The sequence below is a fragment of the Brassica rapa genome, chromosome A02 (genome assembly GCF_000309985.2).
Source record: "Brassica rapa cultivar Chiifu-401-42 chromosome A02, CAAS_Brap_v3.01, whole genome shotgun sequence".
NCBI lineage: Eukaryota > Viridiplantae > Streptophyta > Magnoliopsida > Brassicales > Brassicaceae > Brassica > Brassica rapa.
This window is the reverse complement of record NC_024796.2, coordinates 1,329,113-1,349,651: the sequence shown is the minus strand read 5'-3', so window position 1 is coordinate 1,349,651 and position 20,539 is coordinate 1,329,113. Positions and strand designations below refer to the sequence as shown.

The 20,539-nt window shown below is 34.9% G+C and overlaps 7 protein-coding genes across 10 annotated transcripts; 4 read left to right on the top strand and 3 right to left on the bottom strand.

The window, feature by feature from the left end:
* The first annotated feature begins 20 nt into the window (after window positions 1-20).
* Window positions 21-1,937, top strand: LOC103850697. The gene is made up of 8 exons (XM_009127483.3): window positions 21-436; window positions 682-769; window positions 855-940; window positions 1,014-1,092; window positions 1,185-1,244; window positions 1,328-1,449; window positions 1,535-1,606; window positions 1,704-1,937. The coding sequence occupies exons 1-8, from the start codon at window positions 144-146 to the stop codon at window positions 1,804-1,806; spliced, it is 903 nt and encodes a 300-aa protein (XP_009125731.1). The 5' UTR covers window positions 21-143; the 3' UTR covers window positions 1,807-1,937.
* A 4,221-nt stretch (window positions 1,938-6,158) lies between these two features.
* Window positions 6,159-7,720, bottom strand: LOC103850696. The gene has a single exon (XM_033284954.1). It carries the CDS (start codon window positions 6,681-6,683, stop codon window positions 6,333-6,335), a length of 351 nt encoding a protein of 116 aa, XP_033140845.1. The 5' UTR covers window positions 6,684-7,720; the 3' UTR covers window positions 6,159-6,332.
* A 247-nt stretch (window positions 7,721-7,967) lies between these two features.
* On the top strand, window positions 7,968-10,414 carry LOC103850695 (alpha-galactosidase 1). Its single transcript, XM_009127480.3, has 12 exons — window positions 7,968-8,223; window positions 8,315-8,373; window positions 8,454-8,510; window positions 8,584-8,618; window positions 8,699-8,802; window positions 8,977-9,052; window positions 9,145-9,269; window positions 9,355-9,438; window positions 9,505-9,569; window positions 9,657-9,830; window positions 9,907-10,097; window positions 10,204-10,414. The coding sequence occupies exons 1-12, from the start codon at window positions 8,036-8,038 to the stop codon at window positions 10,294-10,296; spliced, it is 1,251 nt and encodes a 416-aa protein (XP_009125728.1). The 5' UTR covers window positions 7,968-8,035; the 3' UTR covers window positions 10,297-10,414.
* Window positions 10,415-10,688: 274 nt separating this feature from the next.
* On the top strand, window positions 10,689-13,914 carry LOC103850693 (alpha-galactosidase 2). Of its 2 annotated transcripts, XM_009127478.3 has the most exons (14): window positions 10,689-11,583; window positions 11,667-11,725; window positions 11,802-11,858; window positions 11,964-11,998; window positions 12,089-12,192; window positions 12,280-12,355; window positions 12,451-12,575; window positions 12,646-12,729; window positions 12,824-12,888; window positions 12,956-13,038; window positions 13,113-13,203; window positions 13,291-13,340; window positions 13,405-13,545; window positions 13,639-13,914. In XM_009127478.3, exons 1-14 carry the CDS (start codon window positions 11,462-11,464, stop codon window positions 13,729-13,731), a joined length of 1,185 nt encoding a protein of 394 aa, XP_009125726.1. In that variant the 5' UTR covers window positions 10,689-11,461; the 3' UTR covers window positions 13,732-13,914. The 2 variants fall into 2 exon arrangements, with proteins under 2 accessions (XP_009125726.1, XP_033140842.1); XM_033284951.1 differs by having other exon boundaries at window positions 11,802-11,998.
* Window positions 13,908-16,440, bottom strand: LOC117131903 (transcription factor TCP21). 3 transcript variants are annotated; one of them, XR_004455344.1, is made up of 3 exons: window positions 15,188-16,438; window positions 14,438-14,692; window positions 13,908-14,222 (listed from the first exon to the last, which is right to left on the bottom strand). XR_004455344.1 is itself a non-coding variant. In XM_033284953.1 (2 exons), exons 1-2 carry the CDS (start codon window positions 15,710-15,712, stop codon window positions 14,630-14,632), a joined length of 588 nt encoding a protein of 195 aa, XP_033140844.1. In that variant the 5' UTR covers window positions 15,713-16,440; the 3' UTR covers window positions 13,908-14,629. The 3 variants fall into 3 exon arrangements, 2 of the variants coding, with proteins under 2 accessions (XP_033140844.1, XP_033140843.1); XM_033284953.1 differs by having other exon boundaries at window positions 13,908-14,692; window positions 15,188-16,440; XM_033284952.1 differs by lacking the exons at window positions 13,908-14,222; window positions 14,438-14,692 and having other exon boundaries at window positions 14,786-16,329.
* Window positions 16,441-16,938: 498 nt separating this feature from the next.
* On the bottom strand, window positions 16,939-18,583 carry LOC103850692 (E2F-associated phosphoprotein). The gene is made up of 3 exons (XM_009127477.3): window positions 18,266-18,583; window positions 17,902-18,067; window positions 16,939-17,324 (listed from the first exon to the last, which is right to left on the bottom strand). The coding sequence occupies exons 1-3, from the start codon at window positions 18,294-18,296 to the stop codon at window positions 17,069-17,071; spliced, it is 453 nt and encodes a 150-aa protein (XP_009125725.1). The 5' UTR covers window positions 18,297-18,583; the 3' UTR covers window positions 16,939-17,068.
* Window positions 18,584-18,804: 221 nt separating this feature from the next.
* On the top strand, window positions 18,805-20,421 carry LOC103850691 (defensin-like protein 22). The gene is made up of 2 exons (XM_018656589.2): window positions 18,805-19,350; window positions 19,490-20,421. Exons 1-2 carry the CDS (start codon window positions 19,293-19,295, stop codon window positions 19,669-19,671), a joined length of 240 nt encoding a protein of 79 aa, XP_018512105.1. The 5' UTR covers window positions 18,805-19,292; the 3' UTR covers window positions 19,672-20,421.
* Window positions 20,422-20,539: the final 118 nt, after the last annotated feature.

Genomic DNA, 20,539 nt, shown 5'->3' with positions numbered 1-20,539 from the left:
TGTCGCGGTTTGGTTTAATTTTGATTGGATAAGTCATGTTAAACCGGACTGGACCGGTTGGTGTGTGTGAAAATGGCAGAAACTTTTATACTCAACCTTGAGCTACACTCAGAAACGCGAACACATCGAAGAAGGAAGCAGAAATGTACAAAACTCATCTCTTATCCCTCTCCTCATGCACACTTAATCTAAACCTTCCTCTCTCTCCCTTCCTCGTCTCTCAGAGACAACCATTGTCTCTCCACAAGCGCAATCTTCCCTCTCTGTTCTCTGTTTCCGCTACTTCCGACAACATGTCTGGTGAAAACGACGGCGGGATGTCTGCTGACAAGAAAGGGTCTGGAACGACGGCGAGAGGAAGGAGATTACTCAAAGTTAGAGAAGAGAAGAGGAAACGCGACTACGACCGTCTCCACGATTACCCATCTTGGGCAAAGTACACTTACCTTTTGCACACCAAGTGTTTGTGTTATTGCCTGTGTTAACATAAAATTAGAGCCGGTTAACTTGAATCAGTTTCCTTTCGCTGGTTCATTGTAATTAATCGTAAATTGGTTTAGTTCGGTTTAGTCCATTACATGTATATATAGGAGTTGACTGTTGTGATCATAACAAACTCATGAATAGTAATAGATAAAGAGTAATTATTTTTGCTGAAAGTATTCACCTTTTAAAATACAGGGTACTGGAGAGTGCTTGTAAAGATGATGAAGAGCTTCGAGCTGTTCTTGGTGATAGTATAGGCAACCCCGAGCTCATGAGAAAGAAGGTTGTTGATGGGTTTCTTTCTCCTTTACGACGCTTTGTGTTTTTGTTTTCTATCGAATGTGAAGTTGGGAAACATGTTTGTTCAGGTTGAAGAAAGGGTAAGGAAGAAGGGAAAAGACTTTCAGAAGCAGAAGAGTGGCTCTGTGCTTTCTTTCAAAGTCAGCTTCAGAGAGTGAGTATCTCTTCTTTTTTTCCTTCCATTGCCTCAGAATATGGTACCAATGTTCTTGTATTGATATCTGCAGTTTCAATCCTGTTGACTCCTTCATATGGTTTGAGCTCTATGGATCGCCTTCAGATCGAGATGTTGATCTTATTGGAAGTGTAAGAACTAGTTCTTGCTACTGCAAAACGCACTCTGGTAGCTCAATGCTTCTCTTATTGGCTATAATAATGAAAATTGAGTTTGTTAACAGGTTATACAGGCGTGGTATGTTATGGGACGATTGGGCGCTTTCAATACATCTAATTTGCAGGTTTGTTCATCATCCTCTCTGTTACTTCTCCTTATGTATTACTGGTCACGCTTTCGTCTGAATGATATAGACTATGATTGCAGCTAGCAAACTCATCAATGGAATATGATCCTCTCTACGACGCAGAGAAGGGCTTCAAAGTGATGCCTTCATCCTTCCATGACATCAGCGACGTTGAATTTCAGGACAACTGGGGTCGTGTGTGGTAATAAAACCTTTTCAGACAGATCAGTTCTTTTCCAAAGAATCTCCTTATCATCTGTGTACTTAGAATAAAGTTTAACTGGCAGGGTTGATCTTGGTACCTCTGATATTTTCGCCCTTGATGTGCTTCTCAACTCTTTGACAGTTGTGAGTTCAGAGTAAGTAACACTTGAACTTTTTTATGTTTTATCCTCTTTGATTGTTTCCTTATGTTTGCAGATAGCTTTAATTATTGTTTTAATATGAAAATTGCAGGTACTTGGGTATTCAACAAGTAGTATTTGGTGGGAAACGAATGGGAGACTGGGAAGAGGGAATGACAAATCCGGATTTTGGTTACAAGTACTTCAAGATCTGATGAATCTTCTGAAAACAGTTTTGTTATATATAGTCTCTTCTTTTGTGCTCTTGAGAACATAACTAAACAATGTTAATGAAAGGATTAAGCTAGATCAATACAACAGCCTAAATGAAAAGAATGGAATCGGGGATAATCGAATATCCAGTCTTGTGTGATTAAACTCAGAGATTAATAATAGGTAACTTAGGGCCTGACTGGTTTAACCGCAGCGGTTGCGGTTGCGGTTGCGGGAGTTTGCGGATGCGGGTGGTTGCGGTTTCTAGCGGTTTTAAGAGATTCGTACGACTGGTTCTGCGGTTAGAAATTTGTGCGTTTGCGGGATACTTATGACTGGTTAACTACCAAATGCAGCAGCTGTTAAATAATAAATTAATAATATTTACATTTTATACAATTATAAAAATATCAAAAATAATAATATTATAATAAATATAAAATTTATATTTAGAAAGATATAGTTTAAATTTTTTAAAAATATAGAAAATATTTTTATTTTAAAGTTTTATAATATTAATTAAAATTTAATTGATATATTTTAGCTTTTTTATAATTTCACTTTAATTTTTTTATTGAATTTTTTTATTTTTGTATTTATATTGTTTTGGAAAAAAAATAATTTTTTTTTATCCTCCTGCAAACGCCCGCAACCGCAAACGCTAGCTGGAACCAGCTTTTGAATTTATGAGGTTCAGAGCGATTTGGAGCGGTTTAGAGCGGTTTGAGCGATTGTTGCAAAACGCCAGCAACCGCTACTAACCGCAAAAGCTGCGTTTGCGGGTGGTAGCGGGAAAACCAGTCATACCCTTAATGTCATGGTTAATCAAAAAGATAATAAACCCAAATTTTTGTGCTAACAAGAAGAGAAAAGGAGTGGACCATGCAAACGATCTAAGAAGAAATGATGCTTGCTTAATGAATGCAATCGTTGAAAAATGAGAGAGTGATTGTATAGTATAGGAGAGTCATGAAGTCACAGTGGATTCTCTCTTTCTGTGAGGCAGGTTTCTTGTAAATCAGGTTTCATTTATTTTTGGGAAATTGAAATAATCTTTTTACCAAACTAAACACTAATGTAAAAAAAAGGTGAAAATACATAGAGCTTTTCAAATTATCTGAAATGTCTTTAGTATTTATCCGTTTTTATTATTTTTGGATTTGTAGAGTATTCCAAATCATTTGAATAGTGATAGTTGATATTGGATTAACCTGTATAGATTATATAACATTTTTTTATTAGATTCAGTTTATATGCAAGATTTATTTTGAAATCGCGCTTCAGATCGAATCTGCTTTGATTTTGTTTGACGATTTGGTTCAGTTAGGTCAAGCATATGATATCATTTGATTTTTTGCTAATGCATTAAAATGTATCCAATAAGATTATGCTTCGGTCAACTAATTTTGTTTTGGATTTGATGGAACGAGTCTATAAACGAGTTTTATTACTAAAATATGCCGGTGACTATAGTTGCATATTATGTTGTTATGCTTACAAATCTCATTTGACTATGCTTTGATGTTTTGATTTAGTGTTTGATTGAATGAATATGCAACTATATATATAGTCACCAGTTGAATGTAGGAACTCATTCTGGTTATCATTTTCCAAAGTTTATCTTACTATTGCTCTGATTTAGTATTTAGGATGTGAGGTTAGGGAGTTTAGGTTTTTTCTTTGTTTTTTGTAAGGAGACGGCGTTGTTGACTTCAGCTAAATTGATTAGACTGGTTATGTCATTTTATCCGAACCGGCCCGATCCGACTGAACCCAAATTTATTAACTCAGTCCGATTTGATCAACACTTTAAAAACTGATGTTTTACTTCTTGCCGTGGACGCATCAGGTTTGGTTTCAGTTTTCTTATGTATGTTGGTTTTTGTAGTTAATGAGTTTGGTTAATGCATCGTTCTGTCTTATTAATGAATCTTAGTTTTTTCTCTTAATCAGTGTTCAAAAAAGGTTTTGGCCATAGATTCGTGTTATCTATTTATTTATCACAACCTTCTTGTCACTTATATGTGCATTTGATAGGATCTAGTATACGTGGAGTTTATTTTTTTATCTTTGCTCTTAAGCAAGTAACGAATCAGGTTTATATATCCTACTATATAAAAGGGACTAAATTCAAGGCTTTTGAGACTATCTACCTCAGCCAAAATATTCTCATCAATAAAATATTAGAAATAGATGTCATTTGAAAGATAATTAACTAATATATGACTTTTGATATTTCTAGAAATTTCAAATTTGTAACTGCTAATTTATTAATAGAATCATATATTTATATTGAATTATATTCTATTTTTAATCATTAGATTTCAAAGGTAAATAAAATATTAATTTATAATATATATATAGTTTATAACTTTATATTGTAGTTATAAATAAAGAGAAAATAACCGGGGAAGGTGAAAAATCTCATGTAAAATTATGTAATTAAAATGGTAAAATGGTGAGTATGATGAGATGAATCTAAGAAAATTGATTGTACAAATTATGATGTTTTCTTCGTCCACTAAAATGATTTAAAATAAAATATATATTCACATAAATAAATCAATATTTGTTTTTTTTTTGTAAGATACTAAGATTATCATTTTCTGAAAGGTTACATTGTTGTTTTTAAACAACTTATTACAGTAAGGAAACAAAAACAACCACCAACAACTCAAGGTAAGAAAAGCCTTAAAGAGATCTTATACAAGAAATATAAAAAAGAAGTAGAGAAGAGGAGAAAGAAGAACTTGCCGGGTAAGAGAGGAGACGGTCACGCATCATACGGTCGAGAGAGGCAAGGATGACTGATGAAGGTGAAGAGACAGGTGTGAACACACGAGCATTACGCTCTTTCCACAGCAGGTAGATGGCTGACTGAAAATAGAGCTTGATGACTGAAGTAGCATGTGCATCTGCGTTGACGCGAGGTTGATTGATCCAGGCTGCAACATAGTGTAGATCAGCCGGAGGAAAAATCCAAACTTCAGCAGCAAAAGGCTCACATATCAAGCGAGAGAAAGAGCACTCAAAGAAGAGATGATAGTGAGCCTCTATTTCCAGATTACAAAGGACGCACGTTCCTGAGACATTAACCTCCAACGCCTCAAGCGATCCTTGGTTGGCAGTCTTCTCTGCAAAGCCATCCATGATATAAACGCATTACGTGGAATATGTTTCTTGAACCAAATAGTCTTGTGTCAATATTTGTTGTTGATAGTGTTTATATTCTTTTCTGACATTAGTATCCATATTTTTTAGTAAACTGATCCAAAGAGATTAGTTTGTGGAGCTAACCAAACGAGGATTATAATGTTTACTTTGGAAAGAGTAATAGGTTGAATGACAAATGGCGTGCGTGCTTTTTCACATGAAAATCTGCACATATATTAAAATTGTAAGATATGAATCATAGAGAAAATATAGTGTATATGACTGAAGTTGGTCTATTCCGAAACTAAAGATGGCTAAAATTCTTCTTTGTCAAAATTCATAGATGTGAATTTTATATGAATAGAGTTCTCCATTGCTTATAGCAGTGTAATAAACTCCGTGTGTAAAGGAGAAAAAATGTTATATAAGTGAAAACAAAAATTATGATTTTTTTTCTTGTGTCTATAGGCTCTTCGCAATTTGAAGAAGAAAGAACATATTGTGTTAAAATCTTTGGCTCAGTCAAATTTTATCCAGTTGTTCATAAAACTGTTGTTATCTCATTCATGTAATTTTTTCAGTGTTGATTTAAAAGCCCAAAAGACCCATCTATACTGACTTTTTGATATTTTTTTTCTGTGATTTGAATTTAAAAAGAGATAAAACTTTCGATAAGTTATGTAAACTCTGAACAAGTATTTAGCTTTAGAAAGCATTTATATGTTTCAAACTTATAATATATACATATATAATGTTTAAAATTATGCATATAAAACCAGTGTAAAATGTGCTTGAATATGTTTCTCTTCTTTAATGTGTTAATTGTACTATATATAACATTATTTTAAAATTTCAAAAAGTTTACGTCACATACAAAAAACCATCAATAAAAGATATAATTACAACAAGAAAAATGAAAAATTATAAACATATAAATTTAAATTAATAAAAACTAACATTGGAAAAACAAGAAATTAATATAAAAGAAAAAAATCGACAAATAATATTATAAATAAAATAAATTTATAAGACACAATCCGCGCGGAAAAAATCTCTAGTACCATTTAAGAATAACCAAGCTAACATGTTTGGGGGATTGATTCGTTGGAATTGAACATAGAGGTAGAGGTATGGTTGTTCATGGCTTGGAGCCTTTGAATCATTTTGCATGCAGACACAAAATATATAATCCAACCTATGATGCCAAACAAATAACTAATGACATTGTTATTTAAATCATAATAAATACGAATTTTTGCGTTTACAAGAAGATAAAAGGTAAACACATAAAAGCAAAAGGGTCCGATAGAAAAACGAGTTTAAGGTTAAAATTCTAAAAGAAAACACACAGAATAAATTAAAGGGGTTACAACAATTAGGCAATGTAGATGTGAATTTTGAGGGCGAGGAGGAAGACGCAGACAAGGGAGAAGTAGAGAAGGGAATGGACCATAACGGAGACGGCACTTGTCTGAAAATTACCAAACTCAACGTATCTTTGTCGTCCAGGCAACTGAAACAGAAGTCCTGGCGTGAGCATCACGAAGAGTATCACCGTCACTAGAATCGGTCCCCAGTCCGACATTTTCTTCTTCTTTTTCTCTGTTGAATGTTGATGATGATTTGCTTGAACGAATACGATATCGTGGAGAAATGAGAGAGCTGTTTTATAGTATAGAAGAGAAAGAGAGGAATGTGAAGAAGGTGGGTAGGAGAGTTCATTCATGAAGCTACAGTGGATTCTCTCCTTTTTGTGAGGGGGTTTCTTGTGAATCAGGTTTCGTTTTTTTGGGGAATTGTTAAGTTCTCTTTACCAAACTAAGCACCTTATTAAAAAAAAAAACTAAAGCAGCTAATGTAAAAAGGTGAAAATACATAAGCTAGAGAGGATGTTCAAAAAATATTTTGAAAGCATGCAAATTAAGACTATCGCAAAACCTAGTCTATTATAATACTCTTTTTTTTTATAAATGTTTCACCAGTATTTTAATAAATCTATATACTATAATCAATTTGATTACAACAATAGTATGATTTTTTTTTGCTCATTTAGAACTCATATATACACTCGTTATCGAATTTGAAACTGATCAGTAATCATACACAACGGGATACTAATATATAGCATAGAGATAATCAAATTTATTTACTCCAAATCTCCAAGAGAAATATTATATTGTCTTGGGATATTTGATTCTCTTATTTGGCCATGATTTAGCTTACGTAACAATAACAACAAAGATGAAAACGTAGAATGGAACTCAAAACAAGAAGACAGGCTAGTTTTTTTTTGAAACACTGACAGGCTAGTTAGTTGGACTTTTGTTATCACAGACTGATGAATCAATAAGATTGAAAACTCTTTGATGAAATTAAAATTTACAGGGAGAATAGAAAATGAGATTTTGATATGTACTAACAAAAAAACATGATGTAATAGTTTGAAATAATCAATTTTAAACTGGTGGTCGGTAATAGTTTCCAATCAGATGTCGCTGAGAAGTATTTGAATATACATATAAACAACAAACAACAAAAAGACAAGTATTATTAGAAGAAAACAGATACATGTGTGTTAAATTTCGACTTTGCTTCCACTAAAAGTCAGTGTTATTACTTATTTCCTTATCTCATCAGCTACAGGTCCAAGAATCGTGAGCTTCCTTTTTTGCTAATAAATGGATTTTTCTGTCATAACTTTTGAAATTTCTTATCATAAAATATCTAAAGACCTTAGGTGTTTTTGTGGACGTTAGATTTATATGAAAAGTAATATTTAAAAGTGATGTAATTATTAACTTATGAGAAATGTATGAATTGTATTATTGATATAATGAGAGTTACATAGCTTTCTATAGTATAGAGCTATATGAATCAAAATAACTAATGAGAGGATCATATGACCATTAAGGAGAATAAATGATGGAGTGATTATTGTGATTGAGTAAATCATATGCGTCAACTCTAGATAAAGAGTTCGAGGGGCAAAAAGGGAATAAGAAGAAATTATAGAACACTCTTGAGTCTTGTGAGCTTCTACTATAAAAGCAGTGTTTGTGGACAATCCTTCTCGTAGAGATGGCGAGAAGAGAGAGAAGTGAGATGGTGAATATGTCAATACTTATGATGATGATGATGATGATGATGTCATCAACGTTGATGACGACGGTCTACTCTTCTAGACCAGTCCAAAGAGCCAGTGACGACTTTGACATCTTAAGAAGACATTTGCTCGCTAATGGCCTCAGCGTCACTCCTCCCATGGGGTATGTGCCCCTCTCTCGCTCTATGTGGAACATGTCTCTGTTGTGTTCTTGAAGATGTCTGAAAGAAGTTTTGGCTATAATGAATTTGTAGGTGGAACAGCTGGAATCATTTCAACTGTATCATAAATGAAACAGTCATCAAAGAAACTGGTGAGCTTTTTCAATTTTTATTTGCATATGTTAGTCTTCTCTGTCTTCTGAACAAATCGTTAATCATATGTTTGTAACAGCTGATGCTTTGGTCACCACTGGCCTCTCTAGGCATGGTTACAACTATGTTAACATCGGTAATAACTCTATATACATTCATTTTATAATAACTCTCAAGTTGTTTGATTAATGTTTGGTTTGTTTCCTCAGATGATTGCTGGGCTGAACTTTCTCGTGACAAAAAGGTATTATCATCAGCTCTTTGTCCTCTCTTGTTACTGAACTTTGCTAGACTTTTTAATCTTGTTAAACTCTGTGGTTCCAGGGAAAACTGGTGCCGAAGAAGTCAACCTTCCCTTCTGGTATAAAAGCGCTTGCGGATTATGTTCACAGCAAGGGCCTTAAGCTTGGGATCTACTCTGATGCAGGGTACACTCTGAGCCAAGTCCAATGAAACATTGGCCTTAGCCCCTAAAAAATTTTAGTAGTTTTTTTATATAAGCATAGACTTTAAAATTATGGAATAAAAATTATAAAAATTCTTAAGAAATGTTTATAGTCTCCTGGTCCTGCATTGGACTCATATATATTTTTGGTTTACAGGTATTTGACATGCAGCAAAACCATGCCTGGCTCTCTAGGCTATGAGGAGAAAGATGCCAAGACATTTGCAGAATGGGTGCGTTTGTGTGTATTTTCTGACATTTTCTTCATAAAGTGAAAAAGAATGAGACAGTAAGTATAGTAACAATGCCTTGGTTTGAGCTTCAGGGAATAGATTACTTGAAGTATGACAACTGCAACACCGATGGTACGAGACCAACGGTCAGGTATCCAGTTATGACACGCGCTCTGATGAAATCTGGACGTCCCATCTTCCACTCCTTGTGTGAATGGTATACATCATGTTCCCTTTCACAAAGAAACATTGTGTTATGTTTCCATGGAAGAAGTAAGACTTTTGAATTGGTTTGTTATCAGGGGGGACATGCATCCAGCTCTCTGGGGAGCTCCACTAGGCAACAGTTGGAGAACTACTAATGACATCAATGACAGTTGGCTTAGGTAAAGAAGAAAAAAATGATGATATGAAACTCCTGATATTTTACAAATGTTTTTGGACTTGTACAGTATGATATCAATTGCAGACATGAACGAAATCTATGCTGCGCATGCAAGGCCTGGTGGCTGGAACGGTAGTGTAATGAATGATTATGTGTGTTTTTTACAGATTTTGTGAAGGGTTATGATGAGTTGTTGGTGACTTTGTTGTTGGTTTGCAGATCCGGATATGCTTGAAGTTGGAAATGGAGGGATGACCAAAGACGAGTACATAGTCCATTTCAGCATATGGGCTATCTCTAAGGCTCCTCTTCTACTTGGGTGTGACATAAGAAACATGACCAAAGAGACTATGGAGATTGTGGCAAACAAGGAGGTCATTGCTTTAAACCAAGGTACTTATTCACTGATCAGTCCTCATTATGATGTTTGAGTATATATATGAAAGACAAATAAAATGTTTTATTGTAGACCCACATGGTGTTCAGGCCAAGAAAGCTAGAATGGAAGGTGATATCCAGGTTTGGGCAGGACCATTGTCAGGTTACAGAGTAGCTTTGCTTCTGTTGAACCGTGGACCAAAACGATCTGACATTACTGCTTTTTGGGATGATATTGAGATCCCTCCAAATAGCATTGTTGAAGCCAGAGATCTATGGAAGGTAATTCACATACATACTACTTACATAAACCAAACACCATAACAAGAAAAATATCAAATGTTTTTGTGTTCTGATGAATGTGTTTTTGTTGTGACATGGGGAACAGCACAAGACATTGAAGCAAAAGTTTGTAGGGAACTTGACGGCAACGGTTGATTCTCATGCTTGCAAGTTGTATGTTCTCAAACCTGTTGCCTGATGTAATAACCAATTGTTCTGTTAAAAACAACAACTGTTCATCTCAATAAAGTGTTCCACGTTATGCTTAAATTTTGAAACGGATATATATCTGTATAATGATGAAACTCTTTGCTTTTTTTGTTTGGCGTAAGACACAAGTCATATTAAGTGTGTGTTGGTCCACTTGTGGGAAGCGAGACTCAGTCATTTCAATGACTTGAGACTTCACCTTAAAGTATACTCTTTCTACCTGTGTGGCTTTATACATGTTGATTTATACATATGCTCTTATTAAATTAAATCATGTTTTAGTGATTTCAATTTATAGATCAAAAGAGACCAAGATCACTATTTATTTGTTTTTTTTTTTTTGGCATTGGGATTATCTATTTGGGGTTTGACAACTTTTAACCTAAATAGGAACAGGTTGTGAGATTTATTTACAGTAGTTGAATCTAGAAAAATATGTAGAGAATTTGTATATACCATGTCATATTCTTTTATATAAATATACATATATGGTTTTACAAATCATTGATAATATATATCAAATATCACATTCAGAAAGCACGCCAGTTTTTCAAGTCCCACTAAAGTAATGGCCACAGACAATGACATGTTGAACCATAGTTTGGGGCTCACAAGTGCAACATCACACTTCAAGTCGTCCTACTGGTGCAATGTTGACAAATTTGTAATTTAATTCTATTATATCAACATGTGTGAATGCATAAGATTTAACGATATGAATATAATAATGTATTTGGTACAAAAAAATATTCGATTGTGTCTACTAGAATCCAATGCGATCATGACAATGAAAAACCTAACCATTTTTATTGAAACGCGTGAAGGATTATGTTTCTGTGTTTTGGATCTAAAATGGCATTATCAGGTCACAACCTAAAGTGGATTCGCCTCTGAAAAATATGTACTCCGTATCTGATTAACGAATAATAAAACAAAAATTAAAAATGGTAAACGTAAACGACCCACTTACTAATTTGTCTGGAGACAAACTAGGACAGTCACAGTGTCCGTGTGTGTATATATATATATACACACAGATCTCTACATTTATTAGAGAACCCACTTTTGATTTTTCTTGAATCTCTCTCTCTCTCTCTCTCTTTCTCACAGTCTGTTAAGTTATTATAACCATTGAAGGAAACTTTCATCAAGCAATGGTTCTTCTTGGTTTCTTCTTACGGATCATTACTTTCACTCTGACTCTGACTCAGCTCGTTGATGGGTTTCAGAGTCGAATGTTGATAAACAATGGACTTGCTCTCACTCCTCAGATGGGGTTTGATCGTCTTTACTTGTTTTTTTCATTTCCTTGACTCGCAAGTTACTTACTTACCTCTTATGATTTTACTTTCTTATCAGATGGAATAGCTGGAATCATTTTCAGTGTAACATCAATGAAACTCTCATCAAGCAAACCGGTAATTACTCTTTATAGAAAATAAAACTGCTACAAAAATTATTTATTGATTAATAATATTCTGAATTTCTCTGCAGCTGATGCAATGGTTTCAAGTGGTCTCTCTGCAAGAGGTTATAAGTATATCAACATAGGTAATTCAATGAAGACCATTGTTTGGTGTTTGTTACTCTGTTTTTTTTCTCATATCTCTGTTTCCTTATTATTGTCTACTGTTTTTTTCTGTGTGTTTATTACAGATGATTGTTGGGGTGAACTTAAGAGAGATGCTCAGGTTAAATAAACACAACAAGAAGAATCATTCTGTTTATTTTTATAACAGTTTAAGAACTTAACTGAGATGGGTTTTTGATGTATTTGACAGGGAAACATGGTTGCCAAAGCATCAACGTTTCCTTCAGGGATGAAAGCTTTATCAGATTATGTTCATAGCAAAGGGCTTAAGCTTGGGATCTACTCTGATGCTGGGTATATATATTTATATACATACACAAGAGAATGTTACATAGTTGATAGTTTCTTTGTTTATCTTTTTTTTTTCTTCTGGATTTCTAGGACTTTTACCTGCAGCCAAACCATGCCAGGATCACTCGGACATGAGGAACAAGATGCCAAAACATTTGCCTCATGGGTATGTATGTATGTATGTATGTATGTATGTGTGTGAGTGTTTTTATTTGAGCTCAAGTCCTAAACCTTGAAGGTCTTTTTGTTATGGTGCCACAGGGGATTGACTACTTGAAGTATGATAACTGCTTTAACACAGAGACAAGTCCAAAAGAAAGATACCCAAAGATGAGCAAAGCTCTATTAAATTCAGGAAGATCTATTTTCTTTTCTTTGTGTGAATGGTAAGAATCAAAACGTAATTTTTTCTTAAGACAACTTTGGTCTGATGATGAAACTGAGTTGCAAGTGTAGGGGACAAGAGGATCCAGCAACATGGGCAGGAGATATTGGTAACAGTTGGAGAACAACAGGAGATATCCAAGATAATTGGAAGAGGTTCCTCTTATTTTATATCTTTTTTGCAACCTTAATGGAACAAGAACTTGAAAAAAAATCTTTTTGTGTGTGTGTGTGTGTGTGTGTTTATTAGCATGACAACAATAGCAGATCAGAATGATCGATGGGCGTCTTATGCAAGACCAGGATCATGGAACGGTAAATACTTTTTTTTAACCAACAGCTGTGACTTCTGAGTTGTTTTACTGAGAAAGTAATATAACAGATCCGGACATGCTCGAAGTGGGAAATGGAGGCATGACTAGAGAAGAGTACCGATCACATTTCAGCATATGGGCATTGGCAAAAGTATGATGAAATGTTGTTTACATTGAATCTATAAACATACTTAAACAAACGTTGAACTGTGCTCTCTCTTGCAGGCTCCTCTGCTGATTGGGTGCGATCTAAGATCTATGGACAAAGTCACCTTTGAGTTGCTTAGCAACAAAGACGTGATTGCTGTTAACCAAGGTAACTAATATCAAATAAAAACACTTTCAGAATTGCTCATGTAGAATCCAAAAGTGGTACTAAGAGGTTTAGCTTTTTTATGTTCAGACAAACTTGGGATCCAAGGAAAGAAAGTCAAGAAAGATGGTGATCTTGAGGTATGCACATACCAAAGACGAACAATATTAACACATCAACAATAACTTATATGGTGCAATGCAGGTATGGGCAGGTCCTTTAAGCAAGAAACGAGTAGCAGTCATCCTATGGAACAGAGGATCATTACCTGCAAACATCACAGCTGGATGGGAAGACATTGGTCTTCATTCATCAGCTATTGTTAATGCTCGTGACTTATGGGCGGTAACTTATGAATATACAAACCATGGAATCTCATTATGCATTACTATTTACTCACATTCTGAAAACTAATCATGAAAAATTTGACTAATGCAGCATTCAACACACTCGGGGGTTAAAAAACAACTATCTGCTCTAGTGGAGCCTCATGCCTGTAAAATGTATACGCTCACCAGACGCAAAGCTTAAGATGCTGTTCTTCTAGAGAGCTAGAGTCAATCAAGTGAAACTGATCTCTAGCCAAATACAGTTGAATCCTGAAGATTTTATCAATTTTCTCTTAGTCAATCTATGCTGGATATGAGATGCCAGCGCATCATAAATGATCAATCCAAATAACATTATAATAAGAATAAATTTGATAAATATCAACTCTCTCTCTTATAAAAACCGAAAAATCCAGATGTTCGCAAATCTATATGTTTCATGATAACAAGATACCACAACCAGTCTTATTATTCAACCGCCAATATCACTGACATCACCAGGGCGTTCGGAAGTGGCAGGTCATCAATTAGATTCCTCAGCCATAAACAAGTCGAAATCGCGGTGCCTGAACATGAGTCTTCCCAACCAGGACGCAGCAGATTCTTCATGCATGTTGATCTGAGGTCCCTCGCATGGTCCAAGCTTTGCCTGAGAGCTTGGAAGTCACTGCTCCAAAAGCAGGAAGCACAACTTTTCCATCTTGAGGAAGTGTTTTTAAGAATCACACTGAAAACATTATCAATACATATCTCAAGCTTGCCTGTTTTGATCTCTAATAGAGAGATTGCTAAGCTTGGAGACAATGTTCTTATCCTCTTCCTTGTCCAACTGCGTTTACAGTCTAAAGCATTCAGCAAATTTTCATCTGGTCCCACTGGTTATAAAACCGCTAAAGAACCGCTTGTATGACAGTTTTCCAAAATAAAGCTTAAACAAACAATACTACATAACTTTTTACCAAAAAGAGAGAGCAAACACAAAGTTACATACAGACTTTGACAGTAAATAAATAAATATAAAGAAGACAAGGACCACTTCACAGTAATTGACACATTCACATTATTTTGTTTTCATATCTTCAATTCTCATTCATACCAAGTCACGAGAAACATTCAGAATTACAATCCTTTGGCCTGTGAGATATCAATACAGTTCGTGTGGGCTCAGCTTCATGAACGATAGAAAACCATTAAAAAAAATTCACGCCAAAAACGTACAAAGAGCTTTTTTTGCTGTTCTTTATGGCGTTTTTAGGTAACAACAATTAATCAATCGATTTCACTATCACTCTCAAAACAAACTCTGAGACCAAATAATCTTAAACACTAATCAAACAAGCAAATAACTTAAAACTAAAACTTGAACACAAAAAAAAAAACTCGAACTAAAGTAGTCTCTGACCACTTTCATGACATTAAACATAAAGAGTTTTCTATACATTACCCAATCATCCCTAATCAAATAACACAAAAAGATTGATAAAACCTTTCTTTCAGCGTGAGTCATCCTCTTCTCTCCGACCCGACCCGGGACTCCCACCCGACAAAGAAGCTAGCAGATTAAGATGATGACCTGGCAGATAGTTCCCGACTCTAGCTGCTGAAGCCTCACCCATCGCAGCTACAGCTGCTGAAGCTTGCTGCTGCTGCTGGCGGACAAAGAGTGTAGCTGCTTGCTGCTGCTGCGTAAACAACATCTCCGGCGTAGCTCCGGCGGCAAAGCTCCATACTTGTCCGAAGTCCTGCCTCGCCGGAACCGCCCAGAACCCACCACCACCACCACCACTCATTGCGTGTCCAACAGTTAACTCCCCTCCTCCTCCGGGGCCGCCTGATTCTCCCTCCTCTCCTCTCAAGAAGCGTTTTCCGAGAGCGAAGGGGGAGGAAGAAGCGGAGAGAGAGGCGGTGGAGAAGCTCGCGGGAGTCGTGCCTGTTCCCGTGGCGGCTATGATGGAAGGCTCGGCTTGGCGGAGGAGCCACTCGATGGTTTGGCCGTCGGATTTGTGGCCGAGCTCTCTTGTCAGCTGGAAGACTCGAGCCGCGCATATGATCGGCATGCGAATTCTCCTCCCTCTCCCGTCGACTTTGCTGTGCCGGTCCTTGGTCGGTGGTTTTTTGACGGCGTTAAGAGGTCCTTTGTTGATTATGACGCCGTTAGTCATTGCTCCGTCGTTGTTCTCCATGGAGAGTCGGTGGGGATAGGGTTCTCTCTATCTCACTCTCGAGAAGAAGAAGGTTGAGAGGTAAAATGATTTAGAGAGTAGCAGGAAGCTCTGGTGGAGACAGGAAGGAAGGCACATGGAGTGTGGGTCCTACACAGCTCATTACCGCGAGTGTTTTTTTTCTTTCTTTGCCGAGTATTTTTGTCTGAAAACGTTTGAGCTCACGCGCTGACTCTGGTGTTGACTGTAGCGTGGGGACCAGGGTTCTGTCAGGGGAATTTAATTTTTTAGGTTTCGAATTTAAGATTTTTGGTATTTAGTAGTAGTAGTATTAATTTTAACATATGATTAATTTTCTTCTTTTGTGTGTTTAAAATAAATGACTCCAGTAATGTGACAATTACGAACTTTTCTGATACTTTACTGCTTCGGTGTTACAAACACACTCTGATCCTGCGAACCCCACATATGATATGCGTTCGTGTGTGTGCAATTTGATTAATCATATTCATAATTCGTATTACCACATTACGGAATATCAAGATTAATCATTCCTTTTTGGAGCGTAACTACAAAAATGTAGTTGTATCCACCTGGCAGATACGTTCGATTGTGATATGTCGTTGCGTCGAGATTTTTTTAAAAATTTCTCTACTTTCTTTATGATTTATAGACCGAAGATTTTTTTTTCTACCATTCACATTATACTATATTATTATCGTGCTGGTATTTGTTATGATCATGAAGCTCTTTCACCAGAAAAGTTGTTATGATTAGATGTCGTGCTAACATGCCCAAACAATACATAACAAGGCATGAATCTGGATATCCTTGTTAAAACTAGACCCAACTAACATATTTGAGATTTTTGTAAATGAACATCTATACTGTGTTAAATGATTAGTTATGTATTAGCTGGATAATTGCTAAGTAGAATTTGGTAAATCACTATCTGATAATGATCATCCAATTACCAAAAATTAAACACTATTTAAACTTATCTAGTAGGGTGTACGAATCATTCGACAATTGTCAAACGTGGTAAACAGCTGGAGCCCATTCTCACTTTTTTCTTGTGGACCAAAATGCAAGAAAGTGACACTTATGCAAAAAGAGAATCAACTCGTGTTTCATACAACGATTCTTTTTATTTGTTATTATAGCTTTCACTTGGAGATGACTTCTTAGATTTTTTGCTTACGCAGCCAATCAGAACGACCCACGTCATCTCATGTTTATCTTCTGCCTTTGCTGAAAATAAGACGATCATCGATAAAACTCACTTTCCCCCGTTACAGTAACATTGGATTAAACTTTTGGTTTAGTATCATTTTGTGACCACTTCCTAGATTGTTTTACAAGAAACTCATGAAGTAACTAAGGCTCGCTTGGGATGACGTTGAAGAAATGGTAGATCTCTTCACTGTCAAGGACTCCGATCTCTGTCGAACAAGTTGAGCAAACGACCGAGTTCACTCTTCCGCTGTCTGCAGAATGAGTTTCTTTCTCCTCAGAATTTCTCCTTCGTTTACCAGCCTTCGACGGAGCTGTACTGTGTTGCAAAGCTTTATCTTTATCAACTTTGCAGTTGACCACAAAGACTGCTCTGTACTGTGTCACATACTGCTCATGCCTGCAAAAAGAATCCAAATGTTTGATTAGGAAAGTTCTACTAAACTGTATAAATCACAGTTAATAGTACTAATACAGTTCCTACGTTGACAAGTCAACTTCACATGGCCACCAAGAAAAATGCAAGGTGACCAAGTTACAAACAAGCTGGTTTGAAGAGGAGAGAAAGAGTAAGAGCATGTTCTTCATTGTATCTTCCATTTGCTATGCTAAGAGAGCTGTGTGATTAAGTCCTTGTATTAGTCTAGCGCATGAGTATTGTAACTAGTCAAAGTAGTGGATTGTAGCTGTATCTATAGTTAGCAACACCTGTTGAATTGGTTAGCTAGAGTTGTCAATGATTCGAGATCTTCTAATTTAATCAAAGTCTTGTATCGGTTTGAATCCTATTAAGACAGTCATGTTTAAGTATCTAGAGCCTGTAACATGTAGTCAAGAATCTCCAAAACAATTCTAGCAGAGTCACTATCAACCTATACTCCAGGAAGCAAAACACATGGATAGGGACTGAACAAGTTAACCTTAAGCCTAAACCAAAGATTCAACTCGTTTATAATGAATCAAAAATGTTGAATAACCTTTGACACTCTAAGCAGACGGTGGTGAAACAAGCGGGACAGCTCAGCACAGCATCGGAAGCACGGCCATCTCTCTTCTTAGCCATCCACAGCTCATCTTTATCATCAAGATCCGAGTCATAGAACTCTGCTTTGATGGAGTAATCAATCTCATCGTCGTCCGAAACTGTCACAAAGCAGACTCTCATTAAATCAAAATCAGTGTACAAGAACACGAATCTCAGTAAATTAGCAAGAAACCCTAAAGATAAACACAGACGATACAACTCTTCTTTCCGCAAATCTCTGGCGAAATGAATCAACGAAGGAATGAGTTCGAGAGCGTAAAGAGAGTGCAAAAGGCGAATTGAGGTTATTGGTTTACCCGTTTTCTGTGAGTTGGTGGGAGAATCCATGGTGATTAGGGTTTGATCTTCACTGGTTAGCTCAGCCTCGAGCTCCGGCAAATCGAGAATTCGCCGACGAAGGAGATGAACGATGAACCTTGAAGTTTGAGCTTAGAATGGGTCTTCTAAGCAAAGTACGCTTACTTAGGCCCAATACACTAGTGGGCCTCCTGAATTAAGAGACTAGTGGGTCAAGAGAAATAGAGAAATACCCCGAGGCATAAGTTTTTGTCATCGACCAAAATGTTTCAAAATATACGCTTATATTTTTATGGTTAACTAATCTAAGAGTTTAGAGTTTAGGGATAATGATTTAAAATTAAATATTAAAATTTTATAAAATAAAAAATAAATATTAAAAATTTGAAAATAAAAACTCAAAAAAATAGTTTCAAAAAATATTTATAAAAAAATTCAAATTTGAAAACATATAATTTAAAACTATAAATAAAACATATAATTTATATTAAAAAATTTATATTTATATATAGAGAATATTAAGATCTTTTTACCTATTAAATAAATTATTTTGGTCATTTTCTTTTTAAAGTCTATTTTTGTGACAAAAACTTGAAAATTGTCTATTTATGAGAATTGTTCAACGAAATAAAAAATATATGTTTTTTTTCTTTTTCTTTTTGCAGGAAGAATATATATGTTTGGATCATAACGATTAACAATATCTAACTCAGACTTTTATTTATTACATTCTATAACTGTAAGTCAGAGTGTTTTGACTTTCACAAAAAGGGTTGACATGTTACAATATAGTCAGCATACAAATTTGTTAAAAAAAAAAAAGTCAGCATACAAAATAAGTAGAAATAGAATAAAGCCTTTAAGTTATTGACTTTTGATTTGACTGAAACTTTGGTTTCATCAACACATCAGAAAGAATATAGAAGCCATCTAGTATAAGTACGAGTGAAATACATCATTTTCTTAATCAATACAAAACAAGGCTTAAACACTTATTACAAAACTAAAAAAAAAAAGAGATTAATAATGACCAGCGTGAAAGTTTTTTCTTTTGCTTTGCTTCTTGTCCTCCTATTCTCCGTTGGTACGTAGTGTTTAGTGTTTACACTCTCAAAAAAATATGTATTTCTATAATAATTGTTAGTTTCTTACAACTTTTATCCGCTTTATAAATATATATATATATAAGCGTAATTGAGTTTTTAATTTTGTGTGATTGGCAGATGTTGAAGGATATGTGTTGGAAAGTAAATCATTGTGTTGCACTACCCACCCAGAATTTGGGAGGTGCATCCCAAACCTTGACACAGGAAGATGCAACAGCTGGTGTCTTAACGGATGTGACAGTAAAAAAGGTGGTTTCTGCAAACGTGTTGGCAGAGGACAATGCCATTGTTATTGTTAAGAATCTCACAAAACCATGTAAAACATGCATGAACAGATGTTGAAGGATATGTGTTAGAAAGTAAATCCTTGTGTTGCATTACTTTTGTATGATTTGAACTTATGATATTTGTACGAAAGGGATATAAAAAGATCTTCAACTATAATATGCTTTCATCCCGTCAATAAAAATATATATACATATATATGATACAACGGAAGATTGGAAAAAAATACAACAAAAAATACTGTAATGCAAAAGGATTTTAGTCACAAACTACATTTTCTATATGTATCTCTTAATGCATAGTTTGGTTAATTTCACACCAAAAATTGGAGTTTAAATTTTATAAAACTATAATTTATTACCAACTAAGAAGATTAATGAAAAAACTCACATAAGATCTACAAGTAAACTATCTCACATAAGTATAAATTTTGATTCAATTTGATGTAAATATAACTGTAAAATATGAATTATAGTAATATATGTAAAAATGCGTTGTAAATTAATAATACGATAATTATAATAATTGGTGATAGAAATTAAATGAATGATAACTGTAAAGATAAAAGGAAAATTACCACAAATATCACATTCATAATACCAATTTTCATGTTTACATTAACCAATTTTACCTTCACTTTTAATGAAGGGTAAAATACAATTATACCCTTAGAGTTAACTAATCTAGACTTAGGGTTTAGAACTGAGGGGTAGGGTATGGTTTTTGGAATGTGAAATTTATGATTCTAATAAATATATAAATACTTAAAAATATATAAAATTTTTAAAAAAATAGTTTCAAACATAATTTTCGTTTTTCAAAAAGAAATTTGAAAAAAAAATAAAGAAAAATCCAAAAAAAATTCGAAAAAAATTCGAAAAA

What these genes read in the sequence shown, in the direction of transcription:
- LOC103850697 (XM_009127483.3), top strand. Translation starts at nt 144, where the DNA reads ATGTACAAAACTCATCTCTTATCCCTCTCCTCATGCACACTTAATCTA. An exon ending in TTCAAAGTCAGCTTCAGAGA is followed by an intron (nt 941 to 1,013) that starts GTGAGTATCTCT and finishes TGATATCTGCAG; the next exon opens with TTTCAATCCTGTTGACTCCT. An exon ending in TCAATACATCTAATTTGCAG is followed by an intron (nt 1,245 to 1,327) that starts GTTTGTTCATCA and finishes CTATGATTGCAG; the next exon opens with CTAGCAAACTCATCAATGGA.
- LOC103850696 (XM_033284954.1), bottom strand. Translation starts at nt 6,683, where the DNA reads ATGAATGAACTCTCCTACCCACCTTCTTCACATTCCTCTCTTTCTCTT.
- LOC103850695 (XM_009127480.3), top strand. Translation starts at nt 8,036, where the DNA reads ATGGCGAGAAGAGAGAGAAGTGAGATGGTGAATATGTCAATACTTATG. An exon ending in AGCGTCACTCCTCCCATGGG is followed by an intron (nt 8,224 to 8,314) that starts GTATGTGCCCCT and finishes ATGAATTTGTAG; the next exon opens with GTGGAACAGCTGGAATCATT. An exon ending in GGGATCTACTCTGATGCAGG is followed by an intron (nt 8,803 to 8,976) that starts GTACACTCTGAG and finishes TTTGGTTTACAG; the next exon opens with GTATTTGACATGCAGCAAAA.
- LOC103850693 (XM_033284951.1), top strand. Translation starts at nt 11,462, where the DNA reads ATGGTTCTTCTTGGTTTCTTCTTACGGATCATTACTTTCACTCTGACT. An exon ending in AACTCTCATCAAGCAAACCG is followed by an intron (nt 11,726 to 11,801) that starts GTAATTACTCTT and finishes ATTTCTCTGCAG; the next exon opens with CTGATGCAATGGTTTCAAGT. An exon ending in AGAAAGATGGTGATCTTGAG is followed by an intron (nt 13,341 to 13,404) that starts GTATGCACATAC and finishes GGTGCAATGCAG; the next exon opens with GTATGGGCAGGTCCTTTAAG.
- LOC117131903 (XM_033284952.1), bottom strand. Translation starts at nt 15,712, where the DNA reads ATGGAGAACAACGACGGAGCAATGACTAACGGCGTCATAATCAACAAA.
- LOC103850692 (XM_009127477.3), bottom strand. Translation starts at nt 18,296, where the DNA reads ATGGATTCTCCCACCAACTCACAGAAAACGG. An exon ending in CACCAACTCACAGAAAACGG is followed by an intron (nt 18,068 to 18,265) that starts GTAAACCAATAA and finishes GCTTTGTGACAG; the next exon opens with TTTCGGACGACGATGAGATT. An exon ending in GTCTGCTTAGAGTGTCAAAG is followed by an intron (nt 17,325 to 17,901) that starts GTTATTCAACAT and finishes TTCTTTTTGCAG; the next exon opens with GCATGAGCAGTATGTGACAC.
- LOC103850691 (XM_018656589.2), top strand. Translation starts at nt 19,293, where the DNA reads ATGACCAGCGTGAAAGTTTTTTCTTTTGCTTTGCTTCTTGTCCTCCTA. An exon ending in TGTCCTCCTATTCTCCGTTG is followed by an intron (nt 19,351 to 19,489) that starts GTACGTAGTGTT and finishes TGTGATTGGCAG; the next exon opens with ATGTTGAAGGATATGTGTTG.